The sequence below is a fragment of the Hemibagrus wyckioides genome, linkage group LG25 (genome assembly GCF_019097595.1).
Source record: "Hemibagrus wyckioides isolate EC202008001 linkage group LG25, SWU_Hwy_1.0, whole genome shotgun sequence".
Taxonomy (NCBI): domain Eukaryota; kingdom Metazoa; phylum Chordata; class Actinopteri; order Siluriformes; family Bagridae; genus Hemibagrus; species Hemibagrus wyckioides.
The window spans coordinates 1,375,892-1,390,945 of NC_080734.1; the positions used below are offsets into that span (position 1 = coordinate 1,375,892).

Genomic DNA, 15,054 nt, shown 5'->3' on the forward strand with positions numbered 1-15,054 from the left:
TTACCATAGTGATTCTCTGTGTGTGTGTGTGTGTGTGTGTGTGAAATGAAGGCAAGTCCCAAATCTTAAAATGTCAGATATTTTTAGAGCAATGTGACTGGGTGTTTCTGTGTTCTTCAAATTATCAGACTCAACACTGCCCCATAAGACTCATTACTGCCCCATCAGACTCATTACTGCCCCATAAGACTCATCACTGCCCCATAAGACTCATTACTGTCCCATAAGACTCATCACTGCCCCATCAGACTCATCACTGCCCCATCAGACTCATTACTGTCCCATAAGACTCATCACTGCCCCATCAGACTCATCACTGCCCCATCAGACTCATTACTCTCCCATAAGACTCAACACTGCCCCATCAGACTCATTACTGCCCCATAAGACTCATCACTGCCCCATAAGACTCATTACTGTCCCATAAGACTCATCACTGCCCCTCAGACTCATTACTGTCCCATAAGACTCATCACTGCCCCATCAGACTCATCACTGCCCCATCAGACTCATTACTCTCCCATAAGACTCATCACTGCCCCATCAGACTCATTACTGCCCCATAAGACTCATCACTGCCCCATAAGACTCATTACTGTCCCATAAGACTCATCACTGCCCCATCAGACTCATTACTGTCCCATAAGACTCATCACTGCCCCATCAGACTCATTACTGTCCCATAAGACTCATCACTGCCCCATCAGACTCATCACTGCCCCATCAGACTCATTACTCTCCCATAAGACTCATCACTGCCCCATCAGACTCATTACTGTCCCATAAGACTCATCACTGCCCCATCAGACTCATTACTGCCCCATCAGACTCATTACTGTCCCATAAGACTCATCACTGCCCCATCAGACTCATTACTGTCCCATAAGACTCATTACTGTCCCATAAGACTCATCACTGCCCCATCAGACTCATCACTGCCTCATCAGACTCATTACTGTCCCATAAGACTCATCACTGCCCCATCAGACTCATCACTGCCTCATCAGACTCATTACTGTCCCATAAGACTCATCACTGCCCCATCAAACTCATTACTGCCCCATCAGACTCATCACTGCCCCATAAGACTCATCACTGTCCCATAAGACTCATCACTGCCCCATAAGACTCATCACTGCCCCATAAGACTCATCACTGCCCCATCAAACTCATTACTGCCCCATCAGACTCATTACTGCCCCATCAGACTCATTACTGCCCCATCAGACTCATCACTGCCCCATAAGACTCATCACTGTCCCATAAGACTCATCACTGCCCCATAAGACTCATCACTGCCCCATAAGACTCATCACTGCCCCATAAGACTCATCACTGCCCCATCAAACTCATTACTGCCCCATCAGACTCATTACTGCCCCATCAGACTCATTACTGCCCCATCAGACTCATCACTGCCATGTCAGGATCATTACTGCCCCATCAGAATCATTATTGCCCCATCAGACTCATCACTGCCATGTCAGGATCATTACTGCCCCATCAGAATCATTATTGCCCCATCAGACTTATCATTTAGAAAGAATAAATCAAAGTGACCAGCTATAATTCTTCACCACCAGTACAAACTAGCCTGTTTACACACACACACACACAGACACACACACACAGACACACACACACAGACACACACACACACACAGAATAATAAATAGGAATAAATGTCATGTCTCTGGAACAGAGGAACAGTCACACACCTCTGTCCATCAGGGATGAGCTCTGACATCAGCAGATTAAAGAGAGAGGGATTTAACATTTACTCTGAATAATGTGTTCTGTCACAAGAGACTCCTGCAGCTGGAGGGAATCAGACGTGTGTGTGTGTGTGTGTGTGTGTGTGTGTAATAAAACATTGAGAAAATTACACAATATTCCTCTTATCTCTTACCTTACAGCAGCTACAGTGATAAACATCTCCTTAACTTCTGTGTATCACTGGAGCATCTGCAGTGAGCTGTTGCTATGGAAACGATAAGATATAAGAGCAACAATATAAACCTGTGCTACAGTCAGAGCTGCAGTTAGAGAAAATTAATCAACACTTTCTGACCAGAAAGCAGGGCTGTAATCATGTGAGATGTTATTGATGATAAGTGCAGAAGCTCTGGAGTAGATCTGTTCAGTGTTCAGGTTCAGGGAGAATGATGTGGCTTAAATCAGAGCGCTGGCCCGTGTGAAAGGTCAGATTCTGTCATCATCACACTTGCCCATGGTGTAAAAGCTTCATGATTCATCCCTGACCTCTTCATCCCTCGTCCTCAGATCCCTGTAATGACAGGAGCCTTCATGGACTCGTCTCCAAACGACGACTACAGCACGGATCACTCGCTCTTCAACTCATCGGCCAGCGTCGCTCTTCACCAGCAGGAGGCGCCGCAGAGGGTTTCCCGTGACGCCATCTGGCTCTGGATCGCCATTTCTGCCACCATCGCTAACATCGTGGTGGTTGGAGTCGTCTACGCCTGCACCTTCTGAAAGCAGGAACTTTGGGGAACAAGCGTGGGATCACGCTCCACAACGTTCTTTTCCATTTCAACACAAATCAAGGTCATGAGTCCAGATTCAGATGCTAATTAATTGTTTTGTTGTTGCTACAAGGTGATGGAGATTATAATGATCTGATCAATTATCACACTTCAAATGTTAAACTTTCAGACAGAAATATCTGACTAGAAGAGTGTTCAGTAAATAAAAACAGTTCATTAAAATTTTTACTCTTCAGCTACAAAATGCTGAAATTATTCTGGCTTAAAATCAGTAATCACTTTAATCACCTGCTCAGGTGAATACCTCTGCTCCTTTCACACGCCTCAAACCCGGATTATAATCTGAGCAGTTACATAAACAACATGCATTTACCCGCGTAAACAAACACGTCACTGCGACTGGAATCTGATTGGTGCATTAGGCATTAATATGCAAATGAGCTCATTTACATAGTGTTGTTATTTTGGTAGATATTTTATAAATATTATTTGATTTTATTTTAAAATAAAATTAAGATTATAATCAGATTTAGATCAGACTCCACACAGATGAAGAGTCGAACTCGAGCAGGACAGTGAAATACACGACATTTAAAACTCTTAGCAAAGGTTATAGATTCTAAATGTGACTTTTGCAGTAATTTAATAAATTATCTTAATAAATCATTAGGTTTCGTCTGAGCAGAGCAGCCCTAAGTGCTTTAGGAAGAAATTAAACATTCCACAGTCACCACTCCATACTGCAGAGATTAAAACTTTTCCTCTGATTTATTTATTTATTTTTTACATTTATGAAGTGAATTAAACTCATGTTTACAACACCATCTGATTCATGTAGCACATCTACACTTCAGTTTATTGACATTTATTTTCTTCAGGCTATAAAAGTGATTTGATTATTCAGATTATTTTGCCTGGATACAGGATATTTATTTATTTATTTATTTATTTATTTATTTATTTATTTATTTATTTATTTATTTATTTATTTCATTTTCTTTTGTCTGGATACAGGATTTGCCCCATTTATTTATTTATTTATTTATTTATTTATTTATTTATTTATTTATTTATCTATTTATCTATTTATTATTATTATTTTTATTTATTTATTTCATTTTCTTTTGTCTGGATACAGGATTTTTTCCTACACATTATTGCTGAGATTATTTGTACTCACACACAAAAATAATTTTATTATATAAATGAATTAATTTTTTTTTATATCTGATATGCAGAAGTGATGGTGAATATCACAACACACAATTCTGCATTAACATTTAGTGCTCAACATTTCGAGATTTATTTAGTTTATTTGTTTATTATGTATAAGGACAGGGTTGTAGAAGAGCATATTTAATGTTGTATATTAATTTAACATTTTAAGTATTTTTTTTGTTGTTGTAGTTGTTTAAAGTGCAGTTTAATCTAGAGGTTCTGACAGTATTTTTATCGAGCTGTAATGATTTTCTGTTCAAGTTTTTAGAGAAACTAAACAAACAGAAGAAGAAATTGTGTAATATTTCTGAAGATTTTGTATATATATTGGATATTTTCGCCTTTAGCAGGCCGACTGTGTATGTACGTATTTTTTGAAGCTTTAAATGTATAGAATACACAGAATGCTATTTTATCTCTTTTTGTCTCTGCTTGAGTTTGTTGATGACTTTTGATATAGAAATTAAATCCTCATTAGAATCAAATCTGCAGTGTTTATAGTCTGATTTCTCTCATGTTCACTGTAAGAGTGTATTTAATCTCTAACCCAGCTCTAATAATCCAGCTATAAAAACATCCTCTGGGTTCTTTGTGTTTATCTTAATAAAGTGTGTTATTAACATGTTTTAATATTTGAATTAAACTAGTCAGAGTGAAAACTGGTGCAGCTTAATGTAAATAAATAAACAGCAACTCATCACTGTATAAAATCTGGTACTAAATATTATTAACTGTGTTATCCAGCATCTGATATCACACTCTGACCTCACAAATAGCTTTTTTTCTTTATCTCACCAATTCAAGACAAGGAAATGGGATTTTTTTTCTAGATTTATGCTAAATGTTTTTTTTTTTATAATTCTCACATCGTAAATTAGTTCTTTGGTGGTTGTGAGATCAGATGAGAGCCTTAATGTATAATGATGCGATTTAATTGACAATAGACAATATAATGTGGTATAATGTGGATCTCATACAGTGTCACGAGGACTCGTCGTAAATAATCCCACAGCTGAAGAAAAGACAAACCTCGGCTGAAAAGACGAGTCTAATCTGCAGTTCCATCAACTGCTGAAATGAAACAGAGATACTAAGAAAAGAAATGGTGAAGGAGTGTAGAGTGTGAGAGAAGAACTCAGTCAGCTTGGATTTTGGGTCAGTTATGTGATAATTGAAGAGATGAAGGAGGATGTGATGTAAATGTCATGGCGTTGGTGCTGTGTGGTGAGACAGAGCGCCGCTGCAGGACGTCTCACCTCGGCACGTTCACTTTCTGTCTCAACAGTCCACTGACAATGTGCTCGGCCTTGTAATGACTTTGTGGGAGAGGAGACGCCAGTTGCCATAGCAACTAGAGGGACCTGGCTCTGGTTTGGGCTGACACACACACACACACACACACACACAGTGTAGCCCAAACACACTCCCCACTGGCTTAATCAGTGATGCAGATGCAGATGAGGGAATATAAAGAAAATGAAAAGGTTAAAGGTCACCGATATTGAAGATTACATATTAAACTACTAAATATTAAACCTTAAATATTAAAATCATGACCAAGAGCTGTTTTAATTTCATCAGAAATATTACGTATCATTTATATTAAAATCTAATATTTAACTCCAGATATCTGATGTTTATCTAAACTCCTCCCTGCTGTTCTCAGCCAATCAGATCGCACCATGCTGCACTGACAACAGTGTACTGTGGATTCTTATTAAGAAATATGACATTAAAGAACTAAAGTGATTAAAAAACAGTTTTCGGTGAGGTGCCTAAACTTTTGGTTCCACATTTATTCTTTTATTTTTTATTACTGGAGGATTATTTTTATTTATTTATTTATTTATTTATTTATTTATTTATTTATTTATTTATATAAATATATGAACTTGCACCTTAATTACACTTTAATTATAATTTTTCAGCAAATACATTTTAACACAAGCAGTTTAATTTTTTCATAAATAAATTAATATTTGGGTTCAATAAAATATATTACAGAATAGAGAGCAGAAATAAAGAGCAGATTTTAAATAAATAAATCAATAAATAACCCAGAAGAATTATTCCGCTTAGTGTCTCTCACTGCAGTGTAATATAAATGCGTCAAAAATATTAGATTTATTTTTTAAACCTGGAGTGTCTCTGTGAAGCTGTTTTTTTATATATATAATTCTTTATTAAGTCTTTCTTCATATTTCAGAGACAGTATTTGTCATTTTGTCACTTTAGGGGACAAAATCAAGCAGTAATTTATTACACTATTAGAATAAAGTGCTGGAGCTGAAGATTGAGTAAAAGCTTCAGACAGAGGAGTGTTTCAGTGTGAAAGCTAAGGCTAGCAGAGCGCCTGCTAGTGGAGTTCACTCACCGATACTGCAGGAGAGTTCATGTAGCACAGCTTCTGTAGATTATTTGCGTAAATAAGGAACAAACAGAATGGAGCATGAAGTTAGAGGACAATATGTGAGGAGGTGAGAGAGCTGGACAGACTAACGGACAGTAAAGCACCGCTGCATCGCCCTCTTTAGGTGCAGAAGTGAGGGTTAAATGATGATGTGAGTAACTGCAGAAAACTTTTAATAGATTAAAATAATAACGGATTATTTCATTCTGAAATCGTTCTGTTGAAGGTCACAGATGAAGACATTTCATTTCATTTCATTTCATTGTCTGTAGCGCTTATCCGATCTATCCTCAGGTCACGGGGAGCCTGTGCCTATCTCAGGCGTCACTGGGCATCAAGGCAGGATACACCCTGGACGGAGTGCCAACCCATCACAGGGCACACAGATGAAGATATCATTAATGATAATTATGAAGAATAAGATCTTCATTCTTTGTGTCAGTCCTGTTCCCATCCCAGGTCCTGAGTAGATTCGGCTCTGATCCAAATCCAGAGCAAACATTTGCCAAGATTTCAGTTCCAGCTCCAGATGTTAGCTCTCAGTTCCTGCTCCAGTTCTTACTCCATGTTTAGTTCAGGTTTTTCTTCTCTTGGCCCAGGACCAGAACCTTTCTCCATGTGAGACTTGGATCCAATTCAAATCTCTGAATCCCAGAACCTCTCTCATGGATCTCTTCTCAGGTTACAGTCTCTTTTCTGGCTCGTTCTGTGAGTAGCTCTTTTTGGTCATGTCATAGTCTTTGTCTTTGACCCAGTAGCCCAGACCTAGTCCATGTGGTAGCTTAGTGGTTAAGGTGTTAGACTACTGATCAGAAGGTTGTGAGCGTGAATCCCAGGTTCACCAAGCAGTTACTGCTGGGCCCTTAATCCTCAATTTCTCAGATGTAATGAGATAAAATGTAAGTTGCTCTGGATAAGGGCATCTGCCAAATGCCTATAGTGTCCTCTGTGTCTACTTCAAGCATCTAATCATACCTTCTTAGACTCAGACCCTGCACTTGAAACCTGATCTCAGGTCTGATCCAACCCCAGAAAATGTTTCAGGTCTCCTCACATATTTTAGTCCTTGATCCAGAACTGAGGCTCTGAGTTCCAACCCACTCCATTCCCACAGTCTCCAGAACTCATCTCAGTGTTTTGAGTCACACTAAATTACAATGTTTATAGATGTTCTAGATGTGTTTTAAAACTTCTCATGCTGGAAGAACACCAGTCAGGATCTGAGAATATCCTCTAGTGAAGCTCTGTTAGAGATGAGTGAGAACAGAGAAGAAGAACAGAGCAGTGAAGAGGTCTTGATCACCAGACACTCAGTGCTTCAGATAACTAGAAGAAGTTCATCTAATGAGTGTAGGAAGAGTTTAGAGTTTAACTTGGTGAACAAATCTGGATCATTTTCAGGTGGTCTGCTTAAAGCCCTGACAGCTCTTGAGGATAAAGGTCTGAACAAGCATCTGAGCACCTGCGTGACCTCCATGGACAGAACTGACCTCCTAACCCTTCTGATGTTGTGAAGGAGACAGCTGCATAGGCGAGCCTCCAGGAATCTCGCTCTCATCCCTTCATCTGGAAGTAAACAGGAAGTTCTGTAGTCGTGAAGCCTAAAAAATGGAATGTTCTTGGAAAGATCTTGGAAAAATGGGAAGTTCTTCGTCACAGCAGACTGAGTTACGTGAGCTGCTGATCCTCTCAGTATCCAGTACAGCACTCAGACAGAGCCGTGGAGTTACTGGAAGAGTTTATAAAACACATTGCTCATTCAGGAGCTGCTTCTTATTACATTTCAAACACTGAGCAAAAAGACGTTCATTAACTAACAACGTAAACATCGGACTCATCCGTACGAGGTGTTGTATGAAACTGCTGTGTATCCTGGACTGTGTGTCTTTGAAGTGCTGGACTCTGTGTGTTCTGATGATGTGGAGTCTGAATCAGATATTAGTCAGAAACAAGGGACAATAATTAATACGCGTAAAACAACGTGTTCCTGATTCAGTGAAATACACACTCACTATAATTACACTGATCATCACAAGCACTGAGACACGCTAACACAGTAACACGCTAACACAGTATCAATCTAACACAGGAACACGCAAACAGTAACACGCTAACACAGTATCACACAAACAAAGTAACACGCTAACACAGTAACACGCTAACACAGTATCAATCTAACACAGGAACACGCAAACAGTAACACGCTAACACAGTATCACACAAACAAAGTAACACGCTAACACAGTAACACGCTAACACAGTATCAATCTAACACAGGAACACGCAAACAGTAACACGCTAACACAGTATCACACTAACAAAGTAACACGCTAACACAGTAACACACTAACACAGGAACCACAGTAACAAACTAACACAGTAACACACTAACACAGTAACACGCTAACACAGGAACCACAGTAACACACTAACACAGGAACACAGTAACACGCTAACACAGGAACCACAGTAACACACTAACACAGTAACACGCTAACACAGGAACCACAGTAACACACTAACACAGTAACACGCTAACACAGGAACCACAGTAACACACTAACACAGTAACACACTAACACAGTATCACCCTAACACAGGAACCACAGTAACACACTAACACAGTATCACACTAACACAGTATCACACTAACACAGGAACCACAGTAACAAACTAACACAGTAACACACTAACACAGTAACACGCTAACACAGGAACCACAGTAACACACTAACACAGGAACACACTAACACAGTAACACGCTAACACAGGAACCACAGTAACACACTAACACAGTAACACGCTAACACAGGAACCACAGTAACACAGTAACACACTAACACAGGAACCACAGTAACACACTAACACAGTAACACACTAACACAGTATCACCCTAACACAGGAACCACAGTAACACACTAACACAGTAACACACTAACACAGTATCACCCTAACACAGGAACCACAGTAACACACTAACACAGTATCACACTAACACAGTATCACACTAACACAGTATCACACTAACACAGTAACACACTAACACAGTATCACACTAACACAGTAACACACTAACACAGTAACATGCTAACACAGTATCACCCTAACACAGTATCACCCTAACACAGGAACCACAGTAACACACTAACACAGTAACACACTAACACAGTATCACCCTAACACAGGAACCACAGTAACACACTAACACAGTAACACACTAACACAGTATCACCCTAACACAGGAACCACAGTAACACACTAACACAGTATCACACTAACACAGTATCACACTAACACAGTAACACACTAACACAGTAACACACTAACACAGTATCACCCTAACACAGGAACCACAGTAACACACTAACACAGTAACACACTAACACAGTAACACGCTAACACAGGAACCACAGTAACACACTAACACAGTAACACACTAACACAGTATCACACTAACACAGTAACACACTAACACAGTATCACACTAACACAGTATCACACTAACACAGTAACACACTAACACAGTAACATGCTAACACAGTATCACACTAACACAGTATCACACTAACACAGTAACACACTAACACAGTAACACACTAACACAGTATCACACTAACACAGTATCACACTAACACAGTATCACACTAACACAGTATCACACTAACACAGTATCACACTAACACAGGAACACACTAACACAGTAACACACTAACACAGTATCACGCTAACACAGTATCACACTAACACAGTATCACACTAACACAGGAACACACTAACACAGTAACACACTAACACAGTATCACGCTAACACAGTAACACGCTAACACAGTAACACACTAACACAGTATCACACTAACACAGGAACACGCTAACACAGTATCACACTAACACAGTATCACACTAACACAGTAACACACTAACACAGTAACACACTAACACAGTATCACACTAACACAGTAACACACTAACACAGTAACACACTAACACAGTATCATGCTAACACAGTAACACGCTAACACAGTAACACACTAACACAGTATCACACTAACACAGGAACACGCTAACACAGTATCACACTAACACAGTAACACACTAACACAGTATCACACTAACACAGTAACACACTAACACAGTAACACACTAACACAGGAACACGCTAACACAGTAACACGCTAACACAGTAACACACTAACACAGTATCACACTAACACAGGAACACGCTAACACAGTATCACACTAACACAGGAACACACTAACACAGTAACACACTAACACAGTATCACACTAACACAGTATCACACTAACACAGTAACACACTAACACAGTATCACACTAACACAGTAACACACTAACACAGTAACACGCTAACACAGGAACCACAGTAACACACTAACACAGTAACACACTAACACAGGAACCACAGTAACACACTAACACAGTAACACACTAACACAGTATCACACTAACACAGTATCACACTAACACAGTAACACACTAACACAGTAACACGCTAACACAGGAACCACAGTAACACACTAACACAGTAACACACTAACACAGGAACCACAGTAACACACTAACACAGTATCACACTAACACAGTAACACACTAACACAGTATCACACTAACACAGTAACACACTAACACAGTATCACACTAACACAGTAACATGCTAACACAGTATCACACTAACACAGTAACACACTAACACAGTATCACACTAACACAGTAACACACTAACACAGTATCACGCTAACACAGTAACACACTAACACAGTATCACACTAACACAGGAACACGCTAACACAGTATCACACTAACACAGGAACACACTAACACAGTATCACACTAACACAGTATCACACTAACACAGTAACACACTAACACAGTATCACGCTAACACAGTATCACACTAACACAGTATCACACTAACACAGGAACACACTAACACAGTAACACACTAACACAGTATCACGCTAACACAGTAACACGCTAACACAGTAACACACTAACACAGTATCACACTAACACAGGAACACGCTAACACAGTATCACACTAACACAGTAACACACTAACACAGTATCACACTAACACAGTAACACACTAACACAGTAACACACTAACACAGTATCACGCTAACACAGTAACACGCTAACACAGTAACACACTAACACAGTATCACACTAACACAGGAACACGCTAACACAGTATCACACTAACACAGGAACACACTAACACAGTAACACACTAACACAGTATCACGCTAACACAGTAACACGCTAACACAGTAACACACTAACACAGTATCACACTAACACAGTATCACACTAACACAGTAACACACTAACACAGTAACACACTAACACAGGAACACGCTAACACAGTATCACACTAACACAGTAACACACTAACACAGTATCACACTAACACAGGAACACGCTAACACAGTATCACACTAACACAGGAACACACTAACACAGTAACACACTAACACAGTATCACGCTAACACAGTAACACGCTAACACAGTAACACACTAACACAGTATCACACTAACACAGGAACACGCTAACACAGTATCACACTAACACAGTAACACACTAACACAGTATCACACTAACACAGTAACACACTAACACAGTAACACACTAACACAGGAACACGCTAACACAGGAACACGCTAACACAGTATCACACTAACACAGTAACACACTAACACAGTAACACACTAACACAGGAACACGCTAACACAGTAACACACTAACACAGTAACACACTAACACAGTAACACACTAACACAGGAACACGCTAACACTATCTGAGACACACAAAAACCAACAAACTGGGACACACAAAACCGACAAACTGAGACACACAAAAACCAACAAACTGGGACACACAAAACCGACAAACTGAGACACACAAAACCAACAAACTGAGACACACAAAACCAACAAACTGGGACACACAAAACCGACAAACTGAGACACACAAAACCAACAAACTGGGAGACACAAAACCAACAAACTGGGACACACAAAACCAACAAACTGGGACACACAAAACCAACAAACTGGGACACACAAAACCAACAAACTGAGACACACAAAACCAACAAACTGAGACACACAAAAACCAACAAACTCAGACGAATAAACCAACAATCTGAGACACACAAAACCAACAAACTGAGACACACAAAAACCAACAAACTCAGACGAATAAACCAACAAACTGAGACACACAAAACCAACATACTGGGACACACAAAACCAACAAACTGGGACAAACAAAACCAACAAACTGAGACACACAAAAACCAACAAACTCAGACGAATAAACCAACAAACTGGGACACACAAAACCAACAAACTGAGACACACAAAACCAACAAACTGAGACACACAAAACCAACAAACTGAGACACACAAAACCAACAAACTCAGACGAATAAAACCAACAAACTGAGACACACAAAACCAACAAACTGAGACACACAAAACCAACAAACTCAGACGAATAAAACCAACAAACTGAGACACACCAACAAACTGCGAACACGCTAATACAGTGACATGCTAACACAGTAACACACTAACACAGTAACACTCTAACACAGTAACATGCTAACACAGTAACATTCTAACACAGGAATACACTAACACAGTAACACTCTAACACAGTTACACGCTAACACAAGAACACGCTAACACAGTATTACGCTAACACAGGAACACAATAACACAGTAACCTGCTTGGTTTGAACCAAGATGGCGGCGCGTGCACAATGCAAGGCTCAGTGTCTCACCAGTTTTTGCGTTTTAGCAGTTATTTTTTTATTTCTTGCCGGTTTGTTCACTAAGAACAGCCTTGCTTTAACATCCTACAGCAGGCAAGAACTTTTAGACATTGGATTACACCATTGTTAATTTTATCGCCGATCTCTGACTCATCCCAGAGATCTCCAGAACACCAGAGGCTGCTCGCTTTGCCCGGCTGGGTGGAAGTGCTCACAGGCGGCGTCAAGGCCGTAAACAAAGGCGGGGTAAGCGTGGCGGGCTAAGGGCTAAGCTAAAGCTCACGCCGCATCGGCTCTCTTTACCCAGTATTTTCCTCGCTAATGTTCGGTCACTGGTCAACAAAATGGACAAGCTACAACTGCACATCTTCAGCAATAAGAGGATTATGGACTCAAACATCATGATTTTCACAGAAACATGGTTGAATAGCGGCATTCCGGATAGCGCTATTGAGCTAGCCAAACGCTATGTTTTCCGGGCAGACAGGACAGCAGAGGACACCGGTAAGACCAGAGGTGGAGGACTGTGCATTTATATAAACATAGCTTGGTGTACAGACTCTGTTATCACTAGGAGACACTGCTCGCCTAACCTGGAATTTATTATGGTTAAGTGTAGACCCTAACCCTAACCCTAACCCTAACCCAGATGTGGCAGGGCATTCGGGCCATTAGCAACTACAGACCTATCAACACTTCACCCCTGTCTACTGATATCTCCTTTCTCAATGAGCTAAACAACTTCTATGCTCGCTTTGAAAGGGATAATCTGGAGCCAGCAACCAAAATTGAGCTCACATTCTCTACTAATGACGTCAGTGCAGTACTAAGCAGGATCAATGCAAGGAAAGCAGCAGGGCCTGATGGTATCACCGGACGCGTCCTCAGAGCATGTGCTGGGGAGCTGGCAGGGGTCCTAACAGACTTATTCAACCTGTCTCTAGCCCAAGCTATTGTGCCCACCTGCCTTAAGACCACCTCCATTGTACCTGTACCAAAACACTCCACTGCATCCTGCCTTAGTGACTACTGCCCAGTAGCGCTCACCCCCATCATCACTAAGTGCTTTGAGTGGCTGGTCCTGGCACACCTCAAAACCTGTCTTCCTGCCACCCTTGACCCTCATCAATTTGCTTACTGTCAGAACAGGCGCACGGAGGACACAGTTTCCACAGCACTGCATTCAGTCCTCTCTCACGTGGACAATAAAGACACCTATGCCAGAATGCTTTTCCTGGACTTTAGTTAAGTGTTTAACATGGTCATCCCTTACAAGTTAGTCACCAAACTTGGAGACCTGGGCATCAACGCATCACTATGCAACTGGCTCCTGGACTTTCTGACCAACAGGCCCCAGAATGTTCGGATAGATCGCCAATGCTCTTCTACCCTCATCCTTGGCACCGGAGTACCACAAGGGTGTGTGCTGAGTCCTTTCCTCTACTCTCTCTTCACCCATGACTGCATGCCTGTACATAGTTCCAACACAATTATCAAGTTTGCAGATGACACCGTGGTGATTGGACTCATCAAAGACAACGATGAGTCAGCTTATAGAGAGGAGGTGGACCGTCTAGCTGAGTGGTGCGCTGGCAACAACCTGCTGCTCAACACTACGAAGACCAAGGAGCTCATAGTGGACTTCAGGAAGGAGAAAGGTGACACACACGCACCTATTCATCTCAATGGAGAGGTGGTGGACCATGTCACTAGCTTCAAATTCCTGGGTATCCACATCTCCGAGGATCTCTCCTGGACTACCAACAGCTCCAGTCTGGTCAAGAAGGCTCACCAGCGCCTCTTCTTCCTGAGGGCTCTGAGAAAGAACCATCTCTCTTCAGACATCCTGGTGAACTTCTACCATTGCACCATTGCACGATGAGTGTGTTTTCTCTGGAGATTCCGGTCAGTTGTTAGTCAAAGGACTGAGTAAATAGTGAGTGTGTGAGGAAATGGAACAGAGATCAGTCTCAGTGTGTGAGGAAATGGTTTACTTCATCAATAACACACACAGTGAAGGTCCATATTTCACCCCAGACCTTCCAGCTTCCACTTCCTGTCACATACCTCACTTCCTGTGTGTGTTTCTGCTCTGTAACACAGCCTTGTGCTCCAACTGC

The 15,054-nt window shown here is 40.8% G+C and overlaps 1 protein-coding gene and 1 pseudogene across 1 annotated transcript in view; both read left to right on the top strand.

Moving 5' to 3' along the window:
- LOC131345792 (uncharacterized protein C14orf132-like) overlaps positions 1–4,210 on the top strand; it is a 13,198-nt gene extending 8,988 nt beyond the window's left edge. Inside the window, exon 2 of the mRNA XM_058378853.1 lies at positions 2,284–4,210. Coding sequence (XP_058234836.1) covers positions 2,284–2,496 — 213 coding nt within the window. The 3' untranslated portion in view covers positions 2,497–4,210. The remainder of the gene's footprint in view (positions 1–2,283) is intronic.
- LOC131345737 (NACHT, LRR and PYD domains-containing protein 3-like) overlaps positions 1–15,054 on the top strand; it is a 566,556-nt pseudogene that overhangs the window by 465,390 nt on the left and 86,112 nt on the right.